At 35.6% G+C, this 13,174-nt stretch overlaps 1 protein-coding gene across 13 annotated transcripts in view; it reads left to right on the forward strand.

Moving 5' to 3' along the window:
* Window positions 1-13,174, forward strand: part of LOC128190924 (rap1 GTPase-activating protein 1-like) — a 50,882-nt gene that overhangs the window by 20,812 nt on the left and 16,896 nt on the right. For 8 of the 13 annotated variants that reach the window (XM_052863170.1, XM_052863172.1, XM_052863171.1 and 5 more), the window contains one exon: window positions 1,433-1,465. In XM_052863170.1, the coding sequence (XP_052719130.1) occupies window positions 1,433-1,465 (33 nt within the window). Of the gene's footprint in view, window positions 1-1,063; window positions 1,226-1,432; window positions 1,466-4,308; window positions 4,338-4,760; window positions 5,252-7,842; window positions 8,056-8,246; window positions 9,216-13,174 lie in introns of those variants that run through there. The other 5 variants (XM_052863184.1, XM_052863183.1, XM_052863182.1 and 2 more) reach the window with 5 other exon arrangements.

The raw sequence follows: 13,174 nt of genomic DNA on the forward strand, positions 1-13,174 counted from the left end.
AATTCATTGTGTTTCTGCTGTTGCAAGCAGATTTTGAGGTGGGATGCTTTTAACTTGGTGCCAAGATATAAAAGTCAACAGGGACCTCATTCCATGTTATCTGTCTGTCACAGGACCAGTTTCACACAGAATGTGCTTTTTGAAATTTTCCTGCAAGAATGTATTGTATGTTAATGTTTCCCAGGAGACAGGGACAAAAAGCGATAAAAAGAACAGTTTAACATCAAACAGCTCATGCCAGGTCCTGCTTGTCACAATGCATCAAGATAACTGATCTTTGCTGTTACATGGCCGATAACAGTTACTTAATGCAGTTGCTAATGCATAACTTTACATCAAGGTTGTTCCATCAGAGCTAAACCTGCATAACAATGTTAAATTCTTGCATGTGTGGGATTAAATTCAGATGAAATATTTCAGTATCTTTTCTGTGTTGGTGATGCATCTAAGACTTGAACCCCAACCTCACTCTACCGACTGACCAGGGCCTTCACAGTGTTACATACTGTAGTCTCCTTATTAATAAATGAATAATGAAATTTACAATTATTGTTTGTATTTTCTGTGTTTCTATCTTGACAAGTAGTCTTACAGCTCAGAGCAATTGATTTAATGTGTCGGGTTTTGGTTTGTAAGTCAGGCATTAGATCGATTCAGGTAGGGTTTTTACTGTTTTTTCCTTCAAAGGAAATTTTAAGGTGCACAAACTTGTAATTTTTCCTTACAATTTGACATTATGAAATATTTTTCTTATTTTTATATGATTATTTTTCACTCACCCTATATCAAAGTATCTTGTTGTGACCCATACCTATCTAATGAATGCATTGAGTAGGTCAATATTTAATACATGTATTAGTAAATGCCTGAAGCCCTGACTGTCACTGTAGGCATTCCTTCACCATTATGAACCCTTAGCTGCAATTGACCTAATGCTAAATGCAGTATAATTTGTGGTATTTTACCCAAAGCCATATATGCGATGCCTTAACTTGATTGAATAGTGGGAGTTGTGAAACTGAGCAGTCACAGATTATACTTAGACAGGTCAGTACGTAAGTACTGATAGAAAGTCACACATCCTTCTGACTAGCTGCCGAATAGTCCTGTTTGTACGATTTCAACAGACTCGGCTTATGTAATCATAAATTCTCCAGTGTGAACATTTTATTTATGATTGATGGGGCCAAATTCAGCGGCAGGTTGTGTGTGGGAACAATGATGGGTACGTTAGGCATCAGAATTCCTAGCACTGACTCCATCTGTGTCTCGAGATGAGGATCAAAGTTTATTAATTCTCTCATTAGAAGGAATTTTTCATGTCTTAAACTCCAGGTTAAATAGTGAGCATCTGATGTAAATATTTATCGGCGGGAACCCCGTCGAGGAGCTGTTCTGTCAGTGATTTCATTGCTGTGCTTTTTATTTACAGATGTGATACTGCCCTCAGCCTGAAGAGCTACAAGTGAGTACTGTCTTAATTCATTTTATCTCTCTTATTAAAATCTTTGAGCTATCTTGTGTTGGTGCACTCCATTTTAAATTGACAGGCATCATTAATTTTCCTTTAGTCTTGTTGTTTTTAATTGCACCGACATTTTTTAACTAAAGGTAATGTTTGTAATTTAGAGGTAATAAAAGGATTTTTGATAATTTTTGTGATTTTTATTAATGCTAATATTTATTTGCATAATTTCTCAGAAATAGCTTGATTAATAATTATTAATGTTTGTTGATTTTTAAAAGGAAAATTGAATTTTTCATCTTTCAAAATTATCGGTACTTTATAAATTCTTTTATTTTGAAATACATTTGCTAACATTTTTTTCAAAAGATTTAAAAACATGAGTTTGGGCTCTCAAATGTACATGTATTGCAGAGTATGTAAATTTTAAAACACCAGATAGAGCAAATCTTGAAGTAATAACAGGCTTGGTCCTTGGGTCTATGACATGTTCTAGAATGATGAAATTTGTGTAAATGTTGGGGTTTCACTTTGTCATGGAGTGTTAATTCTACCAACTTGCATTAAGCAATTTTTCTTCGTTAATTTTCTCTATCATAAATTTCCTTTTCTGAATTCTTTAAATAGTGACATGTAATGATAATAATAGTTACTCATAAGCATCGGGAAACCACTCCGGCTTTGACCTTTTGAAGTGTCCTCAAGGTCGTTGTCACTGGAAGCTTCATTAAATCATTACCTTCATGAAAATTCTACCAGACCATCAGAACCATGAAGTAAGCCATGATACAGGATCTCACGCTTCACCCTCGCCCCCAGAGTGGCTAAGAAGTGTCATTATTGTATAAGATCAAGATTAATCTCAAATTTATATTGCTGGAATTTTGACAGGCAATTCTCCGTTTAATCTCCAGTAGACATGCTAGGAGGGAAAAGTAGGAACTGATCTAATCTATTGTAATTATTGGGCAACACTCTTGAATTTCGGCCTATCACACCTCTGCGTTCATTGCATAACTGACCACAATGCATGACCTCACTAATCAAAACAGGTCATTATGAATTGTTGTCATTCCCTTGTTGTTGTCATATTCTATCCTTAATCATCTAGTTATAACAATAAAAACCTACTTGGAAAAGTGCAAAACTTGTACACACAGAAGACCTGGGTCTTTGATGTATCATTTTTTATAGCAGATTATTGAGTTTTGCAGTGAATCGTGAGAAGTCGGTTGTTTTGATTCCCAGACATTTTCGGCAATCTGTGGTAAGGTGAGACAGTTCATGGGGGGCTACTGATGGATCCCAGATTGCTCTAATTAAATCTCACTAGTGGTGCCATTCCAGGTGGTGCTTGGAGATGTGTGCAGTACCACATAATGGAATCTACAGGTGTAGTACGATCCCCAGAGCCTCATCCGGTCAGTGACCTCAGACTCAATTAACTCCCCGAGTCTGGTGCCCCCTAACTTCTTGTGTTTACTCACAGCTTACTTCATGGTTCTGATGGTCTGGTAAAATTTTCATGAAGGTAATTTAAATCAAGTGTTATTTATTCAGTCCTCAAAAATAGGATTTTTTGTCTGTGAATGAGATATGACGACAATGTACGAGTCCCCTGGGTGGGGACTTAATTAGACGAGGCCCTCTGGTGTGTGATAGGACCCCATTTCTTTATTCAGGTACTCCCCATTGTCAGCCTTGATTGGCGGAGCTCTCTGGATGGGATCCATTTGCCTCAATAGTGCTTTGGTGTGTTTTGTCAGGCACTCAGACTATGACATTTATTCGGATTTTTTAAAATGTCACACCAATCTCGTTCAAAGTTTGTGCAGGATCGTTGCATAAATCAAATTTGCATCATAATTTTGTGCACACATTTAGATATCCTGGGGGCTTTGCTTGCATATCAAACTGATGGTTGACTTATCAAGGAGTTTATGTGTCACGTGAGTGTACAGGCTTGTTCTCCATACAAAGTACTGATGGATATTGGCTGTCTATTCACTTCTTTCAACATTTTTCTTTTAATAATCTATATTAACAATAACTTAATGATTATTGATAGTTAATGAAATGGAAATAGATACATTTCAAGATGCTATATTGTCCAAATTGATTGCAAAGTTTTGTTTTTATTGTCAGTTTTATTTTGGTACGATTTACGGTTTTTCACTTTTTAATTAATTTTTTAGCTCTAAGTATATATGTATGCTTTTTTTTGATAAGAATTGATAAATTGTCCCTCATGGTCAAGACATACTGGTCACAGACTGGGCTAGGGTTCCTGCTCTGATCGTGACAACACGTCTGTCGGTGACAAGTGATGAACAAGTAGGTTGCCTGGACTCTGTGTCCTCTCATTAACTGTCATGTACAATGAAGACTCGCCTTGTTCACCCTTCATTGAACATCGATCAGGATCCCGTAATGACCCAAGCAGTGATCTAAATAGTGATCACAAGGCCAGTCAAAGACATGTCTCCTTTCCTATGCAATGGCATTAAGGTCAACAAATATTTGTAATTTTTGAGCAATAATTTCACATTTCAATACTGGAGCCTGAGCTTGGATTAATGAGAAAGCAACAGGTCAAAAAAGTCTTAGGATTTATCGATTTCTGGAGCGAATAAATCAACAGGAAGTTGGACATTTATTTTTCTCCATTTCTGCATGTCAGAATTGTTTTGGAATGCAATGAAAGCGCTTTATAAAGTATTAGGTCTTGTTGATATTGTATTCTATGGAGACAAAATATGGTCCAAAAAAATAGTCTCAGAATGTGTTGGAGGAAACAGCAGAAATGCATTGTGACAGACCAATCTAAAGTCAACTGATGTTTGAGGGATTAATTTATGATGCTTAAAAACAGGTAAAATTTTGAAGACACTTTAATTTATATCATATCTATTTTGACAGTGTACAGTAAAGGTATATGATGGATGAACTAATTCAAGATATTTCCTGCCTGACAAGAAACTTCAGTATTAATAATGAATTGTCATTTTGGTATAAACTGAAAGCAATGATTGGAGTGATTGCTGCATGAAATGATGAATATGCATCACTGTTATATTTAAACATTTAATACCCAATGAATGGACTTGTAATGATGAATGAAGATGAATAAGTTTAGGTCCCAGTCCAGGTAACGTGGGGTATACCTGTTCACTACACCTGTAAAGTGCTGAGTAACAGCCAACGTTCGTGTGCCCCTCAAACGATCGTGTCCCTCTGTCCCACGCCTTTCATTGATCCTCAAAGATTTCTGTTTAGTTTATGACTAATATTGATTTTTTGTTACAAAAGTAAAAAAAAAAAGTTTTGACAGAGTTTAAAATCACAAATTTAAAGTTCTGTTGTGGCAGTTCATAGGCATTTAGCCCGTGTCAATGTGTGATTGGATTTATGAATTAAAGAGGGATTTTTATGAATTGAAGCTTTTAATTCAATCGAAAGAGATGTAACTGTTTGACCTCCCTGCTGTGCATAACGTGAAGAAGACGGGTTTTTAAATGAGAGTTTATGATCTAAAATTGAACAGTTGGTCAACCAAATATTAGATACTACTTAATCAGCGAGCATCTACATGTAAATGGAGGGATGAATCAGATGAATTGTGGGACTATTCCGGGGCCATGGTTGTGGATACACCAGCTGTTGGGACGATAAATTTCTCTGGTTCAAACTCCGCTGGAAGTTAAAATATTGCCTATTGTTTGGTGGACAATAATGTTCAATTTCTGAAATGCTGTGTTGGTCTGGAAAATCTAGAAAAGGTCCAAGGTAAGCTCTCAAATCTTTGATATTGATGAATCTCAGGGGAAAAAAATGAGTCACAATTTAAAAGAGCTGATTTAAAAAGCTCTCTTAATAACCTTTAGAACTCTAAGAATAAAAGAATAATTGTATCTGTTAGACTTCTATGTTTTCTAAGAAACAATCACTAGATGGGAAATCCTGGCCTTGGTCCGTCATATCGTTTACAGGCTAATTACACCCCTCGTCTACCGCAGGTGCTCTGCACGATTCACCTGAAACCTCTGGTTTTGTCTCAATGAGGGCCTTGTTTTGGACATGCCTTTTTCTGTTGGCTCAACAGATTGCATGCTAAAACATCTTACCATGATAAATTCCATCATGCTGTTTGTACAGTGGTAGCAAAAACTTTGAGGAAACTTTTTGGGATATAAAGTACAGTTAATGGCTGTGTATCATGCAGATCAGTGACAGACACTGATATTTGAGAGCCTTGTGGGACGAGGATGGGTTGTTATAGGATCATTCTGTAAAGCCTAGGACCTGTCCTTACACAGGGGACCGGCTGTTATATAACCCAGTACTTCTACTCTTCACTCAGATCCCATCAAACGATTGAATTTCTTAGCTCACTTTCCCATGACGTTTTAATTTTCAATTATTTGGAGAAATTATCCATTTACTGTGGAATGTGACTTTCAATGATCCATGCAATGATTTCAATTTGTCATACATATATATTGCAGAATTAATAGTGGATCTGTATTATGGATAAAAATAGCTGTCTGAACTATTTACAATGACTACATTTTGATCTAGAATAGCTGTGTACACAAGGGTCCTGTTCATTTCCTCTTCCAATAAACCCGAGGTTCATTTGGCCATTTGTAGATTAAGTAAGGAGATGGGCGAGATTTTCCACTTCACATTGGAGTTAATTGGTTGAGATGAAAGTGCTCCCTAGTTTGTAGACTCAGATAGTCATCTGTGCCTTCTTACAGAAACTTGTCCTAAGGGGGGACCATCCAAAATTAGATGGCCGTCCTGATCGTATTCATGTCGCTTAGACTGGTGTTTTATTTTTGCTTTATATCTTCGAGCAGTGGTAGGCGTAAGTGCATGGAAAAATCTGTTATAAATTTCAATATGTATACCCTTTCAACTGATATTCAGGGTTTTCAATGTAAGAATTTGAATTTTAAATTAATTATATGCTTTACTGATTTGCCAAACTAAATTAAAATTTTGTGCATTCAGCCCCCATAGATATGACGTTATCTCAGTCTGTAGGGTGTTAGCTGGGAGATACCCCCAGAACGGCCATTACACTCTTGGAAGAAATCAGTAATAATGCTTCCCAAATTCTTCTGACTATTTAATAAATACCAGATATTCTGTAATTTATTGCCTTCTGTGTTTAATTCTTTGATAGTCATAGACCTTACATTTAGTTGATAGCCAATTGTAAATGATTAACTGCTGAGCTGGATCTATGATACTTTGAGTGGAAGTGCTAGCTGACATGATGCACACACTGTTATTGTTTTATGACCCTGAGACTATAGCATCTCAGAACTTCCTGTTTGTTGAGACATTTTGTTTCTTGCAATTAGGGTTTAGTGATATTGCTATTTGATTTATATATATGTTTTCTTGTATTATATAGATTGAAGTTACTAAGATTGCTAAGAATTGACAACTGCTGTTGTTTTCATCAATCATAGCTTCTTAAAAACCTTGATTAAGGATGCTTTGTGTGTTATGTTAATGTAGCATTTGGGGCTATATGAAATGTTGATATCGGCCTGGGTAGCTCAGGGGTAGAGTTCCTGACTAGAGCTGTAGGGGTATCGGATTCAATTCCCAGTCCAGCCATCGATTTTGATTGTACTACATGTATTTATATGCTCATTCCTCCTTTCCTACTACATTAAGAAATTTTAAAAAAACATTTACAGAAATCAGGCTCTGATAGCATAACTTAATGAAGTTGTTGAACACATTTTTGATACAGAGCCGAGCTGTTTCTTGTGTCCAGTTTTATCCACACAGTACAATGCTGTACATTTCTGAGGGCTGCTCTCCAACAATTTCCCAGCATCTGTAGTGGTCTCCTTTATATTGACAACATGACTGTGAGTCTTGTGTACATAATGGAGCTGCTATTCTACACTTAATTGAGAGGACCGGAGATATTGTTTGGATTTTGTGTATTTGTTATTCTGAGATAACGCAGAGGACCGCTTAGCTTCCTCAAGCCATGGTATCGGTGGAGTTATTGGAAATACCACAGAGTGCTTTTATCCCCGATTGAACCTGGGTAGCAGGTGGTCAGTTAAACAGCCCTCCCTATTGCGTCTATTAAGGAAACTCCAGTAGTAGCACTCTGCTAAAAAAGTTTATCCAAATTGACATTGATTTTTTTTTTCTTGTCATTTGTCAAAAGAAAAGTGATGAAGTAAAGTAGACTGAATGTTGGGAGGTGTTTTAGTGGTGGCGTGATTGGAGAGTGAATGTTGGGAGGTGTTTTAGTGGCGGCGTGATTGGAGAGTGGTGAGCTTGATCATTTGTCTTTAACAAGTGTAACAGGAAGAAGGCTCAATCTTTGGCTCACTCAGTTCTCTAGTGGAGCTGTTTAAATCTTTGTGTGGTGGTCAGCAGATCTTGATCACTGAGTCCTCTGGTGGAGCTGTTTAAATCTTTGTGTGGTGGTCATCTGAGTCTCGATCACTAAGTTCTCTGTGCAGCTGTCTGTCTGGTTAAATCTGTGGGTGGTGGCCAGCTGAGGCATTGAGTCTGTGAGGGAGACACAGGAGAGAACTTTGTAGAAAGTAAGAACTTTGTAAGAGTCATTATTACGTAGAGAGTACAAAATACTGTATATGATTTAAGGTGTCAGCAGCCTTTGAAGAAGTGACTACCTAATTCTTTTCAGCCCTTCTCTCTCTCTCTCTCTCTCTCTCTCTCTCTCTCTCTCTCTCTCTCTGTCAGAGGAATGCATGAAGTAGGTTTGTATATTATAACCTGACATAATGATGAGGCTATTAAGGGGTAATTACAAGGAATGAGGTCGCTGACAGCTTACTGTACTCCTGGAGATAAGGTGACTTATTAGTACTTCAAACCGGACTGAGAGGATATAAATAAAGTCCATTGACATCTTATAGTGAACATTTAATTGTGTTGACTGAGTGAAAGTGTTTTCATGTTAAGATAATAAACTCTGGGGAGTGCTCAAGTTTTTATTTACTTAGCTTAGTCTTTAGTACTGACTTTACTACATGAAGTACTATAAGGGAACATCTCACAACAGCTGGAGTTTACAGAGTCTCAGTATCCCCTTGATTCAAGGAGATTCTGTTATAACTGATTACCCTTGTGTCAATTTGGACAATTGTTTAAAAATGAAAATTTAGTGAAGATTAAAGATAAGTTGACGTTAAGCTTTATGATGTGCCTTGTACAGCCATTGTTTTTCTAAGTTATTTCAACGATTACATTGAGATAAATTATTCGACTATAAAGGACATAACTTCTCTGCGGCTATGCTGCACTGGTGGTGACTTCAGAGTGAGTAATCGGAGTTGTGGGTTTTGAGACCTTCCTGTAGATTGTGTGTGATTATGGGCCGTATGAGAAGATGACATTTGGTGCAGTACTAAGTCAAGGCCTGGAGTAGAACCTAGAATCGTAATCGCTTACAAGAGGGGAAGTATTGACGGATGTGTGACGTCCCCTCATCCGTCTCCTGGCCTTCGGACTTCAAGGTGTAACGGCTCTAGTGACCAAGGAGGCAGAAAATGTGTCAGCTACTCTGAAGTTCACAAGTTTTTTCACTGGATGTACACATTTGACATATATTTTGCCTCAGGGGAATTTTTCTATGTTAGTGGTGTACTAATTTTTTTGCAAAAATGGATATTTTGGACAATATTATCCGTAAGAGTAAGCGTCACTCTGAAAATCTACAAACCTTTATAAAAGAACACATGTAAGTATGATGGATGTAGATGAAATAATTGAACACTGTTCTAAAACCTTGTACTGCTGAAAACATGCTGACTATAAGGATTTGTTACAGTGAAAGAGTCTAGAAATGTATTACAAACATATATATTTTAATTCTCATCTTCTCAAATTGAAATTAAACTTGCAATTATTTTAGAAAAGAATCAGTTCTGCAAAACCTATGTCTTATTTCCCCCTCCTTGTCTTATTCAATGTTTTCCTGTGTTGTTCTCTAGTAAGGATATAGTTTAACATTGAATAACTATTATCTCTAAGTCAATGATGTACGAATCTTTAATCTTATCCCCATTTATTAACTAGTACATGTAGTGATGTACGAATCTTTAATCTTATCCCCATTTATTAACTAGTACATGTAGTGACTGCAATAGGTCTTATTAAATTTAAAGAGATGTGCCCTGTAGCAACCTCTAATGATACAACGTCCACTAATGATATAATGTTGCATTAGTGGTCAGGATGTTGACCACTAATGATATAATTTTATCATTAACGAACAACCTAACCGTCCGCTAATGATATAATTTCAGATTTATATCATTAGCGGTCAAAAACCGTAACCTCTAATGATATGGGGAAAAAATGAGAAATAAGTACTACCTTGACCACTAATGATAAACATTTGCACACATTTTCAATTGCATTAGTGGATGGATTTGAAACCTTTAATGATATAACATGACAAAAGATTATATATATATGGGTTTGTTAATTATATATTAGAACAGCAAAGAATATTAATTAAAGTTGGTTGAATTAAAACTACTTAAACAATAATGATCATGTCTTTGTAACAAAGAATATTAACCCGAGTTAAAAATTGACCCGCGTTTCATTTTTCAACATTGATTATTGATTGGGGAGGGTAGGGGGGAGGGGGGCTTTTCTAACGTTGGAAACTGAGACCAAAAGTCGTGAAATTTATACCCGGATTTCATTTTTCAACGTTGATTATTGATTTTGGATATGGGAGGGGGGCTTTCTAACGTTTAAACTGAGACCAAACGTCGTGAAATTTATACCCGGGGTCATTTTTCAACAGCTTAAAAAAGTTTTTTCTAATCTCTGATGACCTCACAAGTTGAAAATTGACCAACTATAGGTTTTTGAACTGTCTCTGAAATGGAACTTGCTCTACGCAATTATTATGTATCTGATAAAAAATTTCAGCTCCATAATTTAATTCCTAATAATGTCCGATATTCATGCTGATATGGATTTTTGTTTCTGTTTTTTATTTATTTTTTTATTTTCCCGATAGCAACATTTTGTTATTAAGACTAAGAACTCTGTCTCTTAAAGCTTGTTGTTAAACCGTGTGGATAGAGCTAAAAGGAATTTATGTCAAACAACATCGTCTCAAGCCATGGTCCGGAGTCCGTTTATATATACCTTTCTCAATCATGACCGTTTATGTGGGCCGTGGTTTGCTAAGATTGTCAAACCAATACCGGCCGTTTATGTAATATTTCCGGTAAATTGCTTCAACTTTAATTAATTTTGAGAAGTCATGATAATTATAATGATCAGTTGTCATATTTTTATCAGACAAGTCGCGATCAGTGATTATTTTAATTAATTCAACTTAACAATAACTTTTCTTAAACTTGCAAGATTAACAATATTAAATGATGAATAATAAGAGTGATCTTGACTTGACATAAATATTGTGTTCAATACAGATACAAACACTACACAGGAACTTTTTTGTGGGTGTGTTCAGGGAGTATTGGACATTTATGACGCATTCGCCGGCGCTACAAAGAATCTTGACCCGGGTTGAAATTTGACCAGGCTGAAGCTAGCAGCCACTAACAGCAGCCACTAAGCCCGTAGAAGCTAGCAGCCAAAAAGGAAATTCATCAAAGTACTGAGAGTACTCGAACAGAATATTTTACTTAATTATTGACATTTTTTAATTAATATCAAAATGATTATAATTGCTCAATAATTTGTACGAGCATTGACGACTTCCGAAGCAGTAAAGCTCGTCTGGATAAGAGTTATAAATGCATCATAGAAATGAAATACGCCTATAAGTTATGAAAATAATGTTATCCTAAGTGTAGTCTTATTGATACAAATAGAAAAACTATATCCATCGTATAAAGTGATATGCAAACGTATTATGATATAAAAGACATGATAAATTAAAGTAAATCAAAAGGATAAAATGATACAAATACAATAAAAACCCCAAGCCAATTCAGTGTGTCAAGATGATTTGTTTACATCGAAGTTGAACATATGCGTGTTAAAAAAAAATTCCTTGGGCCTTTTTACTCCCCTGGAAAAAACATCAATCGAAATTTAAAAAGACATCGTATTATTACGAATATGAGACAATAGAACACCCAGCATTGTTATTTTATTCTCATAAGAAAATTATCATATGTGGCAGTCAAAAACAGCGAAAATCATCAAGTGAAATAAGGATTATTTTGTCTCAGCCATTATTGACGCGAACCTTCGAACAATACAACAAAGACAATGAAAAGGGTCGGTTTAGCTCACCTGATTTTTGTCATATTTCAGCATTTCACAATGATATAGGGGTGAAGGTGGGCCATTATCTCTTTTATCTTTGAAGTGTGCATCAAACGGATACCAGGGCAGGGCAGGGCTCTTTTAATTTACTTTAATTTATCATGTCTTTTATATCATAATATCATAATCAATCTTTAATATCATAATATCACTTTATACGATGCATATAGTTTTTCTATTTGTATCAATAAGTCTACACTTAAGATAACATTATTTTCATAACTTATTACCCGTATAGACACATTTCATTTCTATCCAACAAAGACGCATTTATAATTCTTATCCAGGCGAGCTTTACTGCTTCGGAAGTCGTCAATACTCGTACAAATTATGTAGCATTTATCATTTTGATATTAATTAAAATATGTCAAAAATTAAGAAAATATAATTTACTCTTCCAGTACTCTCAGTACTTTGATGAATTTCCTTATTGGCTGCTAACTTCTACAGGCTTAGTGGCTGCTGTTAGTGGCTGCTAGCTTCAGCCTGGTTGAAATTTGACCCGGATATCATTTTTCAACGTCGTAAAATTGATACCAAAGTCGTGAAATTATACCTGGGGTCAGTTTTCAACAGCTTGAAAAATATTTTTCAAACTTCGACACGTTGAAAACTGACCCTGTTGAAAATTGACTCCGACTTAAGAGTTTTGAACTGTCTTTGAACAGAAGTGTAACTTGCTCTTCACAGATTATTTGTACATGTGTGTACTTAAAAGTTTCGGTTTCAAAACTTTAACTCTTTCATAATATCCGCTATATTTGCCGTCTTGGGTAGTTTGACATTTCAAAGGTTGATTTTTCCGACTTCAATCATTTAATATTTCATCAGACTGAAAACGTGGTATGTAGCAACCTCTAATAATACACCGTCTACTAATGATATTATGTTGCATTAGTGGTCGAGATGTTGACCACTAGTGATATAATTTTATCAAACCCGGGTCAATTTTCAACCCGGGTTAACATTCTTTGTTACACCGACATAATCACCATTGTTGAAGTAGTTTTAATTCAGCCATCTTTAAATAATATTCTTTGTTGTTCTAATATATAATTAACAAACCCACATATTCAACATAACAACAGATTAGTGATTCAATTGTGCTAAATTTATATTAAATTATATCATATTATATCATTAAAGGTTGCAAATCCATCCACTAATGCAATTGAAAATGTATGCAAATGTGTATCATTAGTGGTCAAGATAGTACTTATTTCTCATTTTGTTTCCCCATATCATTAGAGGTTACGGTTTTTGACCGCTAATGATATAAATCTGAAATTATATCATTAGCGGACGGTTAGGTTGTTCGTTAATGATAAAATTATATCATTAGTGGTCAACATCCTGACCACTAATGCAACATTA

This window comes from Crassostrea angulata, chromosome 6 (assembly GCF_025612915.1).
Source record: "Crassostrea angulata isolate pt1a10 chromosome 6, ASM2561291v2, whole genome shotgun sequence".
In the NCBI taxonomy this organism is placed as follows: domain Eukaryota; kingdom Metazoa; phylum Mollusca; class Bivalvia; order Ostreida; family Ostreidae; genus Magallana; species Magallana angulata.